General features: G+C 36.9%; 1 protein-coding gene across 3 annotated transcripts in view; it reads left to right on the forward strand.

Moving 5' to 3' along the window:
• Positions 1–18,243, forward strand: part of HMGCLL1 (3-hydroxy-3-methylglutaryl-CoA lyase like 1) — an 84,337-nt gene that overhangs the window by 59,631 nt on the left and 6,463 nt on the right. For all 3 annotated transcript variants that reach the window (XM_082757420.1, XM_082757421.1, XM_082757422.1), the window contains one exon: positions 14,544–14,669. In XM_082757420.1, coding sequence (XP_082613546.1) covers positions 14,544–14,669 — 126 coding nt within the window. The remainder of the gene's footprint in view (positions 1–14,543; positions 14,670–18,243) is intronic.

Consider the following 18,243-nt stretch of genomic DNA (forward strand, 5'->3'; position numbering starts at 1 on the left):
TGGAACTATAGTTTGTAAAATGGAAAGAAATTAGAATTCATAGAATATGAGTAGAGAGTTCTGTCTTATTTCACCTTTTGCCAGTTGATTACAGGTTTGGAAAACTGTGCTTGCAAACAAGGTTTATACAAGATAGCACAGGATGTAATTTAGATACTTAACCAGCAGATTATAGGCTCGTCTGAGGACAGTACTTCGCACAGGCTGTTGTCTACTTCTCTCACCTTTGTTCTCCTGTGTAATTCCTTTTTTCTTTTTTTTTTCTCCCATTCTTTGTCTCCCTCAGTGCCTAAGTGGAGCAAATAGAGCTCCTAAGTGGAGCTGGCAGCTCACTGGCAAGAAAGGAGAATGATATGAACAGATACCATGTTCTTACATGTACATCACCTAATCATAATATTTTCCCTGGCACTTATGTTAATTTTCTCCTCTCTTTTACTATTTTCCTAGCCATTGTTTTTTAGATGTAAGTCCACATAGCCAGAGCAATAGTCTTTTTACAGACCTCCTTCTATCATCCCAACTGTGTCTTGTTTAACTTGACTATTTAAATGACTAAGAGTCAGCATCATCCAGTTCTGAAGTGGACTGGGCAGTAATCCAGGTCTTTCTGTTAGAGACAGACATTCATTTTTTTGGAACAGAAACAAATTACTTCCAAATGCTGGAAATGTAAGAAGGCTTTTCAAAAAAGGTTTTCAGGTGTTTATAGAACAAATTAGTATAAAATAGTTTTCAAAATGCTAAGCCCAATTTAAAATAAATATTTAGTACTTTTAGGAGTTGTGAAAATATAGCACTAGAAAACTGAAATCACTGAGCTGTAGCATGCATAAAAATATAGTGAGGACACACTGGTGTCAAATTCCCCCTGTACTTTTCTGTTGTACCTCAACTGGATTGCATGCATAAAAAGGTAGTACTTTGTTTATTTTTTTTTTCACGAGACTACATGTAGGCTGTAGGTTTGACAAGATGACTGTAAAGATCAGAAGTTGTTATTTTACAACAGTTTTGGATTCACTGTCTGAAAATCTAGATTATCAAGATGACTGGAAAATGAAGAATTTTCATTGGCTTGAAGTTTGTTTTTGTGCCTCATTCAGCATCACATAGGCACTCTCTAATCCAGTCTAGTTCTCCACAGCTATTACCTGTCCCCTTTGGTTTTATGATATCTTGCTTGCTTCTTACACACCTATAACAAATGAAATGGTATTTCCACACACAAATATTTCCTACCCACTGGCTCATCCCAGATCTGCTTCATCCTAGCAAGCTAGTCCCATTCTCCCCTCTTAGCCTCCTTCCCATGTTCTTCACCAATTTCTGTCTCATCAGACTACCTGTCTGAATAGACTTAGAACTACCTCCTCATTCCTAAATATTGTCCAATTCTCGTTATATCTTTCCTTTATTTTTTCCCCCACTGAATTTCATGATGTATTTATTTTTGTCATATCTCCATTTGAATCAGTCACCTTTCTTTCTGCTGCCTGGGTCCAGTGAAGTGTCAACTGGCTACATCTATGCATGTAAACTAAATGTGTCCGGGCTTCTCTGGCATTGAGGCCAATTGATATGAAAAAGCTTGCATCCATAAAATCAAATTCTTACCCTACAAAACAATGTAATAGAGGTCATTCTTACCCTACAAAACAAAGTCACTGCCATCTATGAATGATTTCTAAGTGGTGCTAGTTTCCCAAAAGTGCCTGAGATTGTTTGTTGGAACCCTACCTGTCCCAGGCCAAAGCCATTCCAGAGACTGTGGCAAGAGTTACACACAGTGGACAATTGACTTCCAGTACTTGGAAGTCTTCCCCAACACAGTTTAGTCTACTGGTGATATACACAGCAACAAAAGAATGCACATTTCTGTATATTAACAACACAAAAAATAATTTGTGCTGTCATTCCTAGTGGCTTTTGGAGGCTGTCCCCATGGCTGAAGTTTCAGAGGTTCTGGTCAGCCTTGTCTGTGTTCTGTGCTGCTGGAGTGCCAGAGGATTTTCACTGCCCTTCTGATACAAGTCTTCATGATGCAGCTGTACTCTGTGTCTGTCTGTACAGCTGAGGTGGGACTCCCCAGATTACATGTCCTTGGTTCAAGGCATGGGGTCATGAGCACTTCAGGAGGCTATCATTAATCACCATGAGAAAAGCAGCGCATTTAAGTTGTTTTGAAAAGCTGAACTGTTATGGCTATTTTTTTTTTTTTTCCAAAGCAATCAGTTCAGGGCAGATATCTGTCCCATAGGATTTCAGCTTGATTAATGAAAAATTGGCAAAGCTATAACATAGTGTACCATAGGATCTGAATATGGAAGATGCTGGCCAATCTTTGCAGCTGATTTTGCTACCATGTCACTTTAAATTAAATTTCTAATTTAAAAATGCCACAAAAGTAATGTCTGTTTTTAAAAAATCATAATCTAAAACATATTTTAGATTAATACTTAGTTCATGTTAATAGACTACCTATTTGTTCCTGTGATTAAGATGTCCTTATGATGGTAATTCTAGGATATCTAGTTTTAGGTCCTTGCTACTTTGCAATATCTTAGTATGCCAATAGTTGTGTACCTAGCTTTGTGTTTTCAGCTAGTCTCCTTCTGGACTAACTGTGGTATAGCCTTATTCTTTTCACTTTCTTTTTGTTTTGAGCTTACATGCTGTACACTGAAAAGCTGTGTGGTGCACTGACAGTAATACCATATAGTACTTCAACATAATTTTAAAACAATTCTAAAAAAAAAATAATAAAAGTTTGGTGAGGATACAATTATATTAAGTACATGTAAGGACATATTTTCATGGTATTCTAAAAAGAACTTATTTCTGTAAGAGTTGCTTTACTTGTTTTTAGAAATTCTCCCTAAAATTATATTGCACTTCAATCAGGCTATGACTCTGCATCCATCAGTTAGAAGAAGATAAATAGCTTTTAAGCATGTGTATTTTTCCACACTGTCAAAACGTCTCTCTCTCCCTTTTTTCCCTAAAGTAATTATTTTTGAGTTTAACAGTAAGTGTAAAGTAAGGACAGAATTGCAACAGTGCTTCCCACTTGGGACTGATGTTTCTTTTCATGACCTTATGTTAATTGTGAACATGGTTATTCTAGTTTATGCCTGGAAAAAAGGTATTGCATGGAAGCTGACTTTTAGACCCAGGTGAGGTCAGACTAGCTTGCCATGGCAGGAACAGTCCTGGGAAATAGCTACAACTGGGTCGCAAATCCCAGTGTCTCCAGTAGGGAAGTGCAGTGTTTACAGGATGATGCTTACTTCCTTTTTGGGCAGCTCTACAGACAGCTGTGCTGAGGGGGTGGAACTAAACCTCTGGCCGTTCTTGCATATTTATGGCTCCTCAGAACCAATTTTGTTACAATCCAGCAAACAATGAAGGAGGGAGATTTACTTCCTATTGTTGAGACATATCAGGTGGCTTTAAACAAGCTGTCGGGATGTTTCCTAGGGTAAATTAATCATCTAAACCATTTAAAAATTCGCTGCAGAAAGTGCAGAGGTACTATCATCAGACATAGTGAAGCTGCTGAGTTCACTCTAACAGAGTGTGTTGGGTAGATCTTTGTAGCTGTATGAGAGCAAGTGAACATTTTGCATAACTGGAATAAGTCGAAGATGACTCTTCAGTCAAGACAGAAACCAAAGCCGATGCAATACTTAAAATATGACAATCATCTTTTCTTTCTGTGCTGTCCAAAAGCAACACTGAACCAGTCTTCTGAAGTAATTCATTTGTCATTTATCTATTTTTTTTTCTTTTGAAATATTACAGTATAAATTGAAACAGCTAGGGTTTCAAAAATAAAACCTTTTTGGTCATTGTAAAGATAAATGAATGATACACTCCTTAATTTTTGCCAGCTTGCATATTTTCATGTTTATTTATTTTTTTCTCCTTTGTTGCGTACTGCAAGTACTATACAGTGACAGATTGTCAGAGGCAAATGATGTGTTTTGCTTAAAGTCCTTTCAAATGCAGAAAGTAAGCAATTATAAAAAGATTTTTCTCTGATCTTTTTCCTTATAGTTAGATGTTACTCACAGTAAGAGTTGTACCAGCCTGTAACAGTATTTGATGTATATTTTCCTCTTAAGAATAAACTGTATGAACAGAGTAAAAGTAGACTCAGCAAGTAGCAAGGCAATATAATGTGCATTTGCAGCAAAAGAGAAGATGCTAAATTGAATGTTTTTTAAAACAAGGGCAGTGATCTGGCTTTACTGTTAGAAGATATTTTAGATGAGCAATTTGCAACTTTTATATATATATATATATATATATAAAGGAACTTTATGCAGCATAAGGGGAAAAAATGTAAGATTATATTTTGTGACTGCCCACCTTGGAAGGCAAGATTCTTTTGGAGGTACTATAATGTAATAAGGTATTGTAATGTAATGCAATGGATATTACAAAGTTGATCCAGTTGTAATGGAATAGTAGAAGCTGAGAAACTGTTACACTTTCTTTTAAAGTTTACTGCATTATGATGAAATTCATGGTGAAAACTTCATGTTAAATAAAGACGCACTCTGACACACAGTGTCCAAAAAGATGCCCTATTTGATTACATGCTCTTTGGTCACTGCTTTACTGTAGTTATTAACTGTTTAATCCCTTCCTGGATTTCTACTCAGAACATTATATTGTAGCAGAAAATGGAAAGTTCTACTTCCTTGAAATTACATAGATGAATGAATAAAACATATATTCCAGAGTTCTTAAAGGGAGGTTACTCCTTGGTTCTGAATCTTTGCAGTAGAAGCTATATTTTCCAACAAAACCTTACTGGTCCCATTTGTTAAATACATTTGTCTGAATCTGGAATAAAATTAAGCAAGTGTATAGCTATTTGCAAATTTGGGGTTTATTTAGTGGGAGTGAATTAAAAAGACAAATGTACTGATGGAAATAACGTACTATTTTTGTTGAAAAAGATGTAGAAGGACTATTTTTTATTGCAAAAGATGTAGAAGGAAATAATAAAAATATAAATAATAAAAAACAAACCAAATATTTAGTACTTTATTATACCATAACATGTACTGAAATTTTGCTATAACTTTGGCTTAACTAACTGTGAACCTGGTCTTCCTCTGGAGAATGAGGTGTGTAAAAATGAATACATTTGTTTTTGTTGTTGGGTTTTGCTTTATGTTTTTTTGGTGGTGCTGTAATTTTTTTCCATGCAATGATTTTCAGAACCCTGATACCAATGAAGAAAAAAGCAGCAGTATAGCTTTGTAAATATTTTATAAAATGTCCATCTGAAGCCCCTCAACCTCTGCTAATTAGAGGCCATACTGTGGAGATTGACAGGGTAAATTACCAGTTAATGTTTACACAACAAAACACATGCCCAGTACAATATCCTACACTGATGTTACTGAAACCAGAGTCCGGAAATGTACAGTGGAAACAAGACGTGGTACTTTTCTTGTGCCAACACAAACAGCAATTACAGCACAGTGTGAGAGAAGTCATAAGGAATACTACTGCATATCAGTAGTTCAACGAAGTCAGCACTTTTGTGTAATTGCAGGGGAAAAGGGCTGAAAAACATTACAGATCTCAGCAAGAAATGGCCCTTTATACTTTTAAACTGATCCTTGATAAAACAATGCTGGGGTCATGAGAAGGCTACTCTGCCAATTTTGCTTCACTGTGGGATCCATTGACATCTGGCTGAGCTGCGGAAGCTGGAAAACTTCTTTAATATTCTCTTGACAGTAAAATGGACATGTGGAAAACATTCTAATCTGTTAATCTTTGGTGCTCCTGAAGAAAAAGGACATTTGGCTTTATACTTTGTGATGATAAATATTAAGTCTCCAGGTCGAGCTGTAAATAAGTTGAAAGCGTTCGAATGGAGAATGCAGTTCTTATTTTCCAAATATGGGAGAAGATGAATATGCACCTGTGTAATCCAGATGATGTAATAAATGCCAGGAACTTTTTTCTATGGGTAGTTTACCATACATCTTGGCAATTTACTTTTCTTTATGGTGAATGTATTTTGTCAATGAATAGTAGGGAGTAGAATCTCCAAACTTCCTTATGTCCTACATATGAAAACAAAATAAAGCATTGTTTCACTCAAGGGATTATGAAAATAAAAGTCAGAGAGATTCAAAAAAAGTAGTTATACCTGAATAAAAAGTTTTTATTTAACAGCATTAACTGTAAAAATCCTTTTTGACCTGAACTTTAAATCTAGTATGGAGTGATAGTGAATGATGGAGATAGACATTTATTCAACTTGAGATAGAATGTACAATTCTTTGTTTCTGCCATGAAGTATATTACTAGAAATGAGAAGAAAGAGAATTATTTAACAAATTAAAAAGTAACTGCTATGAGCATATACTATGCATTGTAAATATGAAACATTTATTGTATGTATTAACATAAAATGGGGATGATACCAGGGGAAAACTAAACTAGAATTCAAAATTCTGAACATTCTTTTAGTACATTTTTAATTAATCTGAACAAGTAAAACAATTAATAAAATAATGCATTCATACATTTGATGAAAGTTAAACTGGCTTTCTTGATCAAAGTAGCAGACTACATCATTATAACACATGTGCCCTGTTGGAAATGTGTGACTTCCTTTAGGTATCTTCTTTTACAAAATAAGTCACCTTAGGAATTAAGAGAACTGTTGCTTCTTCTGAAAGCAGTGAAATTAATACAGTAACATTTAAAAAGATGAAAACAGATTTTTGTTCTTTGATACAATGAGTTCCTTTTCTTTCTGCCTGCTTATTGGGGAATCATGTTTCATTGATTGTCACTGGGATCTACAAGAGGCGTCAAATCTGGGAATTCCAACTGCAGGTTAGAACTATTTTAGCGGTTGTAATAATAATGATACAGTCTTGAAGTTCATGCCTTTGCTCAAGCAAGCTCCCAGAGAGTAATAAATTCTTATTTTTAGTAAAATAAGAATTAGTCCAATTTACCTCTGGAAGGCTGGGCAGTTTCAAAAGAGCTAGGTCTGTATGAAATAGATCCTTGTAAGCAGTTGGAGTGTGCTGCCAGGGCTTTAAATGTTGCTGTTGCCTAAGGAAATTGAAAGTGCAATAAAATGTAGTCGAGAAATGGAGGGGTAAAGGCGAAATTGGAGAGGGTCTAGTCTTCTCAAGGAACATGCACAGAACCCACCACCATCCTGGTGTTTCTGAAGTAGCTGAAAACTTTAGCTTCAGCAGGATCTTCTATTTAGGTGTTGCCATGGGTTTATGAATTTTGATCCATTGAGCTTCCCAAGCTTCAACTCCAGTGAGCCAGTGGTGGTTTCAGACTGTGAAGACCACACATACTGTGTGGGTGACCAGCCTGTAGACATGGAGATGATGCTTCTGTAGGACTCCACAGGACATCTGGAGATGAGCCCCAGGGATGTGGGGGAGGTCCCTGTTTTTGCTGACAGGGTGGCAGATGGGTGGGATTTCAGAGATAATGTGGGGAATGAAAGTCAAAACAAAGTGGTTTTTGTGGGTGGGTGATGTTCCTGGCTCTAGGGGAGTCAGGTGCTGCTGTGTGAGGCTGAATGAAAGTCAGATGGGACTTAAATGCTGTTACCATTTCACTCCTTAAGATACCCTGATGCTGACATACCATAATACTGCCATAGAATGAAATAGTTCTGTTCTGCTTTTCCAGCTTTCTTGTAAACACTATTATTGCTACAAATGTACTTTATTAAAAAAAATGTTTCTTCCTGTCCATTCAAAGCCCTCAGTATGTTTTCAAGTTTATTTTTGTTAATTTGCACTGTGATGTAGCATGTGAGAAGAACCTTGTGGCTGCATATAGGGAACAATCTGGCATAAGTGTTGTATCTGCGGACTAAACAGTTCTGTCCACTCCATTGCTGCCCATAGCTTTTCCTCTCTAGTTCCTCTTTCCTTCCTGATCCCCGAATTATCTTCTATGTTATACATGTTTAACTGGTCTCATGACTGTGTCCAAACTTGAATCTATAAACTGAATATCCCAAATTTTAAATCAGATTAATCCATAGTATATAGCAGGCAAACAAACTGTGAAACCATCACAGGTTTACCTGAGAGCAGAGCCTTCTGCTGAAGAGCATCTGGGGCAATAACTACTTACTTGAAATCATCAGCAGCTGGCTTGGAAAATCTGGCAATGCCCTGGGTTGCTTAGGGTGGCAGGGAGAATGGAAAGTCGGTCTGTGTCATCATGGTCATCACATCTTCACGAGGCTCCACAAGACCTTAAAATGTGTCTCCTGCTCCCCCTGCAGGTTTTGTGATCCTTAGCAGGGGAATAGCTCTAATAGGGTACAGTCCTGAATTAGCAAAACGTAGTTTCTTCTAAGTGCACATACTCAAAAAGAGAGCAAAATATGCCCGCAAAGGCAATGCTGATAGTGATTTCTGAACTCCTGTTTCCCAATCTTAATTTTATTACGGTGTAGGATTTTGATTAGGCCTTTCTAAGCTTTTCAAAATCTCAAAAAAAAAAAGAAAAAAAAAAAAAAAAGACAGGAAAGCAGTCTCTCGTACATTTAATGACATTTATCCCCCCAAAACATCCATGGAAATTCTCCAAAGAACTGGATCCACAACACAGATCTTGAGTGTTAAAGCCAGTAGGCGAGAGATTGCCCATGCAGTTGATGTACTTCAGGCCAGAGGTTTTTCTTAGTTTCAGAGAAAAATTGCTCCATAGTTCTTTGTTGAGGTTGAGGGAAAGACCATGGTCAACTGCTGCTGGCTTGACCTTCAGGCATTTTAGCTACCAGAGTGACCAGGTTCCTGATGATGAGGTGGAATTTTCCTAACCCCAGGCTGTATGAGCCCTTAAAATCAGTGCTACTCCTGTGCCAGATGTGTATAAAGCTGTAAGAATGTCTCCAAGAAGCTCGAGTTAGAATTATTGAATATTAGCATAACAAAGCATTTTTCTTCCCCAAAACTTGTTCTCGGAAGTGGCCAACCCCATTTTTCACTAAAACTTTCCAAAACAATCCAGCCTGAGGCAGAGACAAGGCATGGAAAATATAAGATCCAGCAGTTAAAGGCTGACAAAGTAATAAACAACTGAAAGTAGGGCCTTATGATGGAAAGTGTTAGGGAACTTTAACTCTAGATGTCATTGCCAGCTTTGCTTATAATAAATGTGTCAGTAGCAATATGAAAAGATGTGTGCAATAAGTTAAAGGAATGCTGTATTAACCTATTTTATGCAGCACGTCTGCCCACAAATTGCTTGCATCTCAGTATGTTTCAGGAGGAAAGGATTTTATTTTATTTTTTGGCTGAATGTACCAATTTTCTAAATAAATGAAATGGGAAATTATAGATTTTAATGTAACAGTGACACCCTGTGGTGAGTAGTGGAGGAGTTTCCTCTGAAAAGTTTTATTTTGTGATGTATTAATTTTTAGCAAGAGAGGAGAGAAGCAGCAGCAGAAAGGAAAAAAGTTAGCCTTCAGAATTTTCCACAAAGAGATGTGTCATCCTGTTTTATTGCTTTGTGTGTAGAAATGCATGTTTCTATTTTTTCCAAAACTAAAATAATATTTGTTTACATGCATTTGTCTTATTGAAATAAAGAAGGTGGCAAACCTTGACTTTAGACAGAAGAGTCTTTGTGGGCACAGCCACCTTACAAAGAATTATTGGTGTAGTTACTTACATTTCTGTGGTTATCTGGTTCTCTACAGGAGGAGTTTCCCTGATGGCATACCAAGTAGTGATGGTAACTGATGCCAGTACATACAGTAGCATGACAGTACCACACCTGTGCCAGCTACACACTGACAGGGATGCAGCATTAAACAGTCTTATGCTGCCTTCTGTGTGGACAATCTTTGACCTAGAGTGTAGGTCCTCCCTTCCTTCTTCCTTGAACAAATGCTGAAATAATGTAGTGGTCTTTGGTCAAAATGCACCTATCTTTAAAGCACTGTGGTACTGAACTTCACAGTGCTGTGGCCCATAAACTTTCTGGGCTAACAAATCTTTTCCAGTTTAATAGGGATATCTTTTTTATGCATACCTGGGATACTGGTTCTTCCCTAGATCACCTAGGTACTTTATAAATGCAGCTGATAAAAAATGATAAAAGCCAGAAAAATCCAACATATAATATGGTTTTGAAATGTTATATTAAAAAAAAAAAAAAGATTAATAATTTATGACAGACTTGGTTTGTAGCTTCAGATTTATAGTTCATGCGTCTGTGGAGTTACTGATGCTGACCTTGCCATTTTTAAGAAAGGAACAAAGTTTCTTTTACAGAAACATTTCTGTCATATGAAGCCAGGATTAAAGATCAGTAGTGAAGGTAAATAAGAAGACTGACTGTCCCAACAGGAAGTTATGGGGAGGCAGAAAAGCAAACCGAGAAACATGAAGCATTTATTATTCATTGGCAATAATGGTTTCCTGTTAAAACTGGCTATTTGACAAAGGTGATGAATTTAATTCCTTGCTCTCTCTTTGGGGAATTTGAAAGCTAACATGGGACAGGAACAAAAAGTCTTCTGCCTTCTCTAGAGAGTAACTGAAGCTATCCAAAGCTAAAGTTTGGAAGGTCTTCAGGAACCACTATCAGGAATTTAGTGACTGTCAAACCTCTGCAAGTGTTTAAAAAGATTGGAGCATTTAAATGGTCCTGGAAGCCAGGCCATTGTTCACCCACACACATATCCATGTGTAAACAGCTCAGTGAGTGCTCATCTTGGATGTGTCCTATGAAATAGCTGCAGTGCAATATTTCATGAATCTCAGCGCAATTTAGTGCCTGTCAGGAAGTGACAATGAGACTGTGGGCTTTTTAAAGATCTCATATTGACAGTGAATGTTTTGCAAGCTCAGCTTGCTGAAAGGCTCGAAACTCATTATCTCCTTTAAAAACCTGACAAATATTGTATATCTGATAAAGGATGAGGCCTTATTTTACACTTTATGTCAATTTTTAGCTTTTCTTTTAAAGCCCCTTATGGTTTCAAGTGCTGCAAGAGCAAAACATCTTCATAGCTGCTCAAAATCATAGAGAAATTATTTATTAGGTGCTATATCAGACTCTGAGCTTGGATGGGCTGGGCTGTAATATTAACCTTCAAATTAGTTAGTAGTGCTGCTGAAGGATGTTTTCCAACATCTGTTTTTAGCATGATTAGAATGGAGCTCGCAGTACGTATTATTTAAGTACTTTTTGAATGGGGCCACACGGGCGATGAACTGCAGTGATTCTGCACATGAATCAGACAGCACGTTATATTTGCCTGTCACTGAAAGAAGTAGCACATGCAAAAACAGATGGGTGCTGCTGAGCCTGCTGCTGAAATAGCAGTACAGTGCAGCAGACATCAGAAGGGTTGTAAAGAGAACTTTAAAGGAAGACACTCTCTTTTTATGTTGGAAGTATATTGTTTCTTATTTTTCTTGAAGTTGAAGCTCTGTGAAGCACTGGAGCAGGCTACTGAGAGTAGTATAGGTGAACCCACAGGAGCAGGTTCTCCCCAGCTTTCAATTGATGTACTTTTCCATATGATTTCGGATGCTACCTTGCCACCAAAACCCATTTAGTTGATATTTTTCCTATTTTTGCATATTGACAAGTGTTTCATGAGATACTTTGCTGGAGTTAAAAAGTGACTGTTTATGATAAAGCTGTTCCCTGAATCTATTGATCTTCCTAGGAGTTTAACAACTGTGATGTATGTTAGCACATTATTTATCTAAAACCTTTATCCTCCCATAAAAGTTAGTGAAAATAAAGTATCAAGAAGGATTCTCTAGCAGCTATGACATAACCTGACAGCTGGGGGGAAACACCAGGAAGGACATTTTTTTCTACCTTTTCCTCTCTAAAACAGTCATTCCTGATAGAAGTCTTTATTTCTGATGAAAATCTTAAAATCAGACTAAGACAGCAGTAATGATAACAGGATGCATGCTTGTATCAAACCAACATACCTACATTCTAGTCTCCCTTTTCTATTTCCCAGACGTTCACCACCCTAATTCTTTCCAGTAAGAGGTTTTTGGTGTCTTTCTGCAGGGACACTTGCAAGCCTGACAGCTGCCACTTTGGAGCTTGAAGCAATGACTTTTAGAATAAATGTATGAATCTTAGCAGCTAATGCAAAAGAAACAGAATTTCCTGTTGAAAGCTATTTTAAACACATACCCTCTGTGTATTGGGCACAGATGTGTTGTATAACACATTTTCTGACCAGCGGGTTACACAAACAAAGTGTGTGACAAGTGACTGAAATGTGAAACATGTACTTTAGCGATTCACTTCATAACTCACAGATTAGTGTACTTTTAAATACAATATCCTTCTCAGAAGGTCTCATTGTGTGAGCAGTATGAAACAGTAATGTCTTATCTGTCACCGTTATGTAACTTTTCTCCTCTGAGGTTAAAGACTTTGAGCAACTACCTAGCTCAAGATAAAGCTTTTTGTCTTAGAATAGGACCTGGGACAACACTTAATTGGATTACTCTTTAGTTTTACACTCTAGAACTGTTGGAACTTCAGCAAGCCAGTAAGGTCAATGATGGAAATGGAAATGATGGAAATGATGGAAAGCTAGAAGAAAGTGCAACAAAACCTTAGGGAAGTTAATTTCAGAACCAAAATACCCACATATAAAGTGAGGCTGATGGGTGTAATGGGAAACGGAATTTAGCAACTGCAACACCATCTTTTGCCTGCCTTATCAGGTAGTTGTCTGTGAAGGAGAAACTCAGGCTCCTAGCCTATGGAGATGGTTAGATCCCTGTATGTATGAGAGCAAGAGAAACCAGCTTGCAGTGCAGTCAGACAAGCTGGTCTTACCGACTTGCAAATGTAAGCAACAGGAATGATTTAACCTCTGAATCTCTCAGAACCCCAAATCAGAGCTGGAGTGAAAACTTGTCTGTGCTCAAGAACTCCCATCCAGAATTTGAGTTGTCAGTGAACCGTAATTCATTCTGTCTGACTTCTTCTAAACTTCTGGTGTTCATCTGCATAAATTTTAGGTGGTTAGCCATAGGGGAAGGGGATACTCTAGTGTGAATAAGGTAGAGAGTTGCTGGTGTCTTTAAAGACCTGATGACCTCTCTGCATAATACCATTACATGCCTCTCATTATCTGTAGAGCTTGAATGCTTCCAAAGGCACCTAGTCTTCAAGAAGAAGGCTGAAGAGCTTTCTCTGACAAGGGAGACTCAAGTGGCTGGGACCGCATACCTAACATAACAGAAAAAAAATGCATCCCCCTTTCAGCATTATCTTAAAAACCAGTCACAGAAAGAAGAGGGTGCAAGAGCTCACTGAACAAAGCAGTAGAAATCACAGGGTCAGTCCCTTTCCTTGCCCAGTCAAACACACAGGTTAGTCTTTATCCCATAGGAAATTTAATAATATCTGTTGGGCGTAGTTGGTAATTTTTCTACTATTTTTTATCATGAATATGCTGAGAGAGGATTAGGAGAAAGAAAGAGATCAGATAAAGTAGGAAGAAAATTATATCAGAAAATTATTAATTAAGGACAATTGTCTGTTTTCTTACTTTAATAGAGAAAGTTTAATACTGTACTTCAATCAGAACTTATACCTATGGAGACCTTCTGTGATACCCAAGCTATTCTGTTACTTGAAGCAGCTTAACAACTTGGCTTTTGAAAGCTGCTCCGAGACTGTGCTAGGTTGTGAAATTTACTGTTTCAGGAACTGTTTTTTCTTCTAGACTTGTGACTACTGTAAACAAAGGGTCAGACTCACCAGGATACAGTTTAATCTTTTTATTTGCAGTTGTTTTGAACTCAAACTCTTTAACAGATGTGTCAAAATTTAATTCTTCCTTACACTGCAGTGTTCAACTTGGGTGAAAATACCTTGTAGTCTTCCTCTAAAACGAGAACAAGAAAAATGTCCATAGAATTATTAACATGGTGGTTTCATTGTCTCTAGTAAAGACGGAAGAAAATAAAACCAGAGGAAAGAAAATGCTACTACTGGCATTCATTGTGGAAACATTGCCATTAATATAAAACACATTTTAGAGTATATATGTCGCAAAACCTTTTGGTTAACACATAATTCAGATGCTAATATTAAGGCTTCCAACTTGAAAAGGCGTGTTAAAGTTACTCATTTGAGTAAATGCATTGATTGTGTTTGGTTGTGTGTAAACCTTTCCAGGAGTAGATGCACTTAAAAACATCACACAGTGATATTAAGAGAGAGAAATCATAAAACTCTGTTTGGCTCTAAGACAGCAATCATCTTATCTGCCAAAATTATATGTAATTGACTGTTAGTTCTCTGTTCCACATCCTGTGTTTGAAGAGTCTTACCTTATAAAGATGTCAGGACTGAGGCTGTTACATTTTTTTTGGATGAACACATCCATTTGTGGAGAAATATGTATCTTATCTATGGCAAATAATATGTGTAGCCTGCTATTTATGAATAATTATAAATAATACTTGGTGATGGTGATGCATTTTTGTGTTGTAATTTTCCAGATGGGAGTTGCTGTAGTGGATTCATCCGTCGCAGGTCTGGGTGGCTGTCCCTATGCAAAGGGTGCTACTGGAAATGTGGCCACAGAGGATGTGATATACATGCTTAATGGTCTGGGGATCAATACAGTAAGATAATCTTTACTTTCTACTTAAGATAATCTTTACTTTAATGTAAAGAAAAACATTTTTCTAGACAACATGAGATGCATAATGGACAGTTGTGCTGTACAAAAAATATTGGAGGCATGTGCTAGTTTTTGGCAAATCAGTGTTATAATATGCGTTGACACAATATGAACAATATTGTCTTCTCTAGCAGTCTAGAGCAGGAAGGGTTTGAGTATTTGACAGGAATATGAATAACCCCACTTCCCTAACGGGAGATATGAGGAGCTCAGTAGCAACGGCTTTGAGTCATTGCTCTGCCTCAGTAACCTCAAAATATAACTACTGTAGATATTGCCTCAGAAGTCCAATCAGTGTTTCACTGGAAAGATTGAGTGAACCTCAGCTTTTTTTTTGAAAGCTTTGAATTTGCTTCATAATGCTTATTAATATGCTGTCAATTCTTCTGGCTTCAAGGTAGATAAAGAATTGTGTTTGGACATAGGACAAGCATAGGACAAAGATATTTGTCAGTTATTCAGTTAATATATTTCAAAATTGTGCAAAATCTGTTCTTGGCTAGAACAGCGGTTTTGGATGCCGCATACCTGGAGGTGTTCAAAACAAGCTCAGATGAGGCTCTGGGCTGCCTGATCTAGTAGGAGGCATCCCTGCCTATGGCAGGGGGGTTGGAACTGGTGGTTCCTTCCAACCTGAGCTGTTCTATGATTCTATGAACAGTTGCTGACTTTTGCAGGCTTCACAATCATGTTTATTTCCAGCCCTGTTCTTGAAGGAGAGGGCAAGGCAGCTTATCTGCACTGAGCTGCACTTTAATTAACCTTGCCAGTGAGCCTCCTCATTTCATGAGCACACATTTAGTATCCCATGTTTGGTTGGCATGTTAATTATTCTGTAATCCTGAGAACCAAGAACCTTCTCAAAAGGATCTGTTCTTTAATCTTCCTTTTGGTCAGGATTGTTCTAGAAATGTGGCATAATGAGTTTTTACTGACTTAAGCAATACAATGGCTTTACCTTTAACTTGGATTTTGAGAGTCAGGTTCAAAGGAGAAAATATTAAGAGCTGCCAAAACTTCTATGTGTGTAGCTTTTATTTAAGTTACTGCAGTGACAGAAAAGTCTAATGTCTGCCATGCAAAGACCTAAGTTAATGGGGAATTATTGCCTATCTATTGCAGTTCAGTGTGGCATGCATGCTAACAGAGTTCCTTGACATAAAAGAACTGTGGAATTTGTATCTGAATTGTACATCCCTGGACCAGTTAAATCATATTTAGTCCCTTACAGAGTTCACTGTAATGATTTTCTGTTTTCATGTGCTTCATAGGGAGTTCTGGTTAGATGTCAGATACCTGTTTGGAAAAGGTTTAATCACGTGTCCACTGGACAAGTGAACTGTTTTGAACTCTGCATAGGTGATTTGGGGTGTCATTTTCATGAAGCAGATGCTTATTCTTTTAAAATAACAGCATTCTTTAGAAAGGGGAGGAGAAATCATGCATTTCAGTTTATGTTGGTGGGTGCCTTTTAGAGTTAGCCTTTCTCTGGGCAAAATACCCATTGACTTTTATGACTGACATCCAGCAAAAGGAATCAATTGAATAAAAATGCCCTGATAAAAAGAAACATGCTTTGCTCCAGGCTACTTGATAAGACTTACTAGTCTGTGAATGATCTGGTATCAAAGCAGGAATCTAGCTTATCCTAAAGGCTGATTCCAAATAACATGAAGATAAATATCGTCAAATATTTAGTGCTCCCCATTTTTTCGTTTTAGATTATGCAGTAGCAAAACAAGGCTTCACTTCTTGACCCTTTTCTGGCCCATTAAAAACAAAGTGGTTTACTGGATGAGAGACAAATCCCTGGATGTAGACACAGAGTCTCAAAATTATTGTCTTAATACATGAGCTTTGGTCTTTGCAGTGTTGGTTGGTTTTGATACCACGACCAATTCTGTAAAATCATTATTGAAAAAAATCTATTAATATGTCCTTTTTTATATAATGGCACAAAATGAAATTACAATTATAGTTGTGCCCATTTGCAAGGAGCTTCTTCTCTTGTTCCTTTCATCTATGCATTAAAGCTCTCATTTTGTTGACTAAAGTCACTTAAAGTGTCCACCAAAGGATGGACAGTATTTAAGTGTACATTATTGTGTTCAGATTGACTAGATATGTCAAAATAACAATTAATACTTGTTATGTACTTTTCTTCATACCGTGTAACCAAGAAATGACACATGAAATGAATCTTTAGCAGGCTAAGTGTGAAATAAATTTGTAGTAGAGCCCATCTACAAAAAGGTTGATTGTTGAAAGGTTGTACCACAGTGAATAAATAACAAATTATGTCATAGACCATTAATGCTCATGAAACTTTGTAGGCAGCCATGTACAAAGACAATTTCTATATGGTCCCTATGTAATTACAGTAATAGAGCTTGTGCTTACGATGTCTTTGAAGTAGCAAACAACAAGCCTTTCTGAGAAGTGACTAAATACTCTTAGCCTCACATTACTGACAATGAAACCAAAGTTCAGAGAGGTAATAGGTTTGGTATTTATGATTGCTGAATGAGAAGTGATTAATTGAAGTCAGTGGGAGTTAAAGAGCTTTGCCTTCTGGCAGAAGCTTTTCTAACTTAACTAACTAATCCAAGTTCATAGATACTATTGGAATCACTTGTCTTTATGCTTCATGGTACCAAGGAGGAATTCTGAATATGTGGAATACACTAAATGCACTTAAGTACATGTCTGAGCATCTATTTGAAAACCTATTATTTTGACTCAACAACCTTACAAACATACGACACTACTCTTTTCCCATATCTATCTGTAAGTCATACTTGTGAATGCTGGGTTTTGTGTCCTCATGACAATCCTCTTAGGATTATGACACATAAGAAAGACAATTTAAAAGCCAGAGATGCTTGTATTCCATTTAGTGAATGTGAATTGTGAACATGTTTCTTATCAACGTGTGTCACATTATGCATTGTTACAGTGCTGAAAATGTGAATTTTGCATAGTTTGTGTTTTTACTTTTCATCTTACATAATCTAACTACCAAGTATGTCTATGCTGACATGTACCTTACTTCTTCCTAGTAAAAAGCATAGAAAAAAGCATACGGTAAGAATTTTTAGATTGTGTTATGTACAACAGTTCTCTACAAACTAAAATGAAGTAATGACCAATAAAGGATAAACAGAATGAGCTGAAATCACCCTGGTTATAACTCTATAAAATGAGAGAGTTATAAAAAGATGTGTTTGAACAATAAGTTTTAGATGGTGCTGAATGCTAGAACTGATTGGAAACAGAAACTTTTTTTAAAATTAAAAATGTTTTTAGTTTCATTTCTGTGAAGTAGTTTCTGTACTCATTAACATTCTGAGTCAACTCCAAGAATGAAAAAGACAAAGTTTACTGTAGAATATGGTAAGTGCTAGATCTTTCAAAAAAAAAAGCATCCCAATGAGGTCTTGGTCTGTACTTCAGTACATAAATCTGTAATTGTTATGAAAGTGTACTTCAGGTGTAATAAATCTTGCATTCAAATA

Source organism: Aythya marila, assembly GCF_965140915.1.
Source record: "Aythya marila genome assembly, chromosome: 3".
Lineage (NCBI taxonomy): Eukaryota > Metazoa > Chordata > Aves > Anseriformes > Anatidae > Aythya > Aythya marila.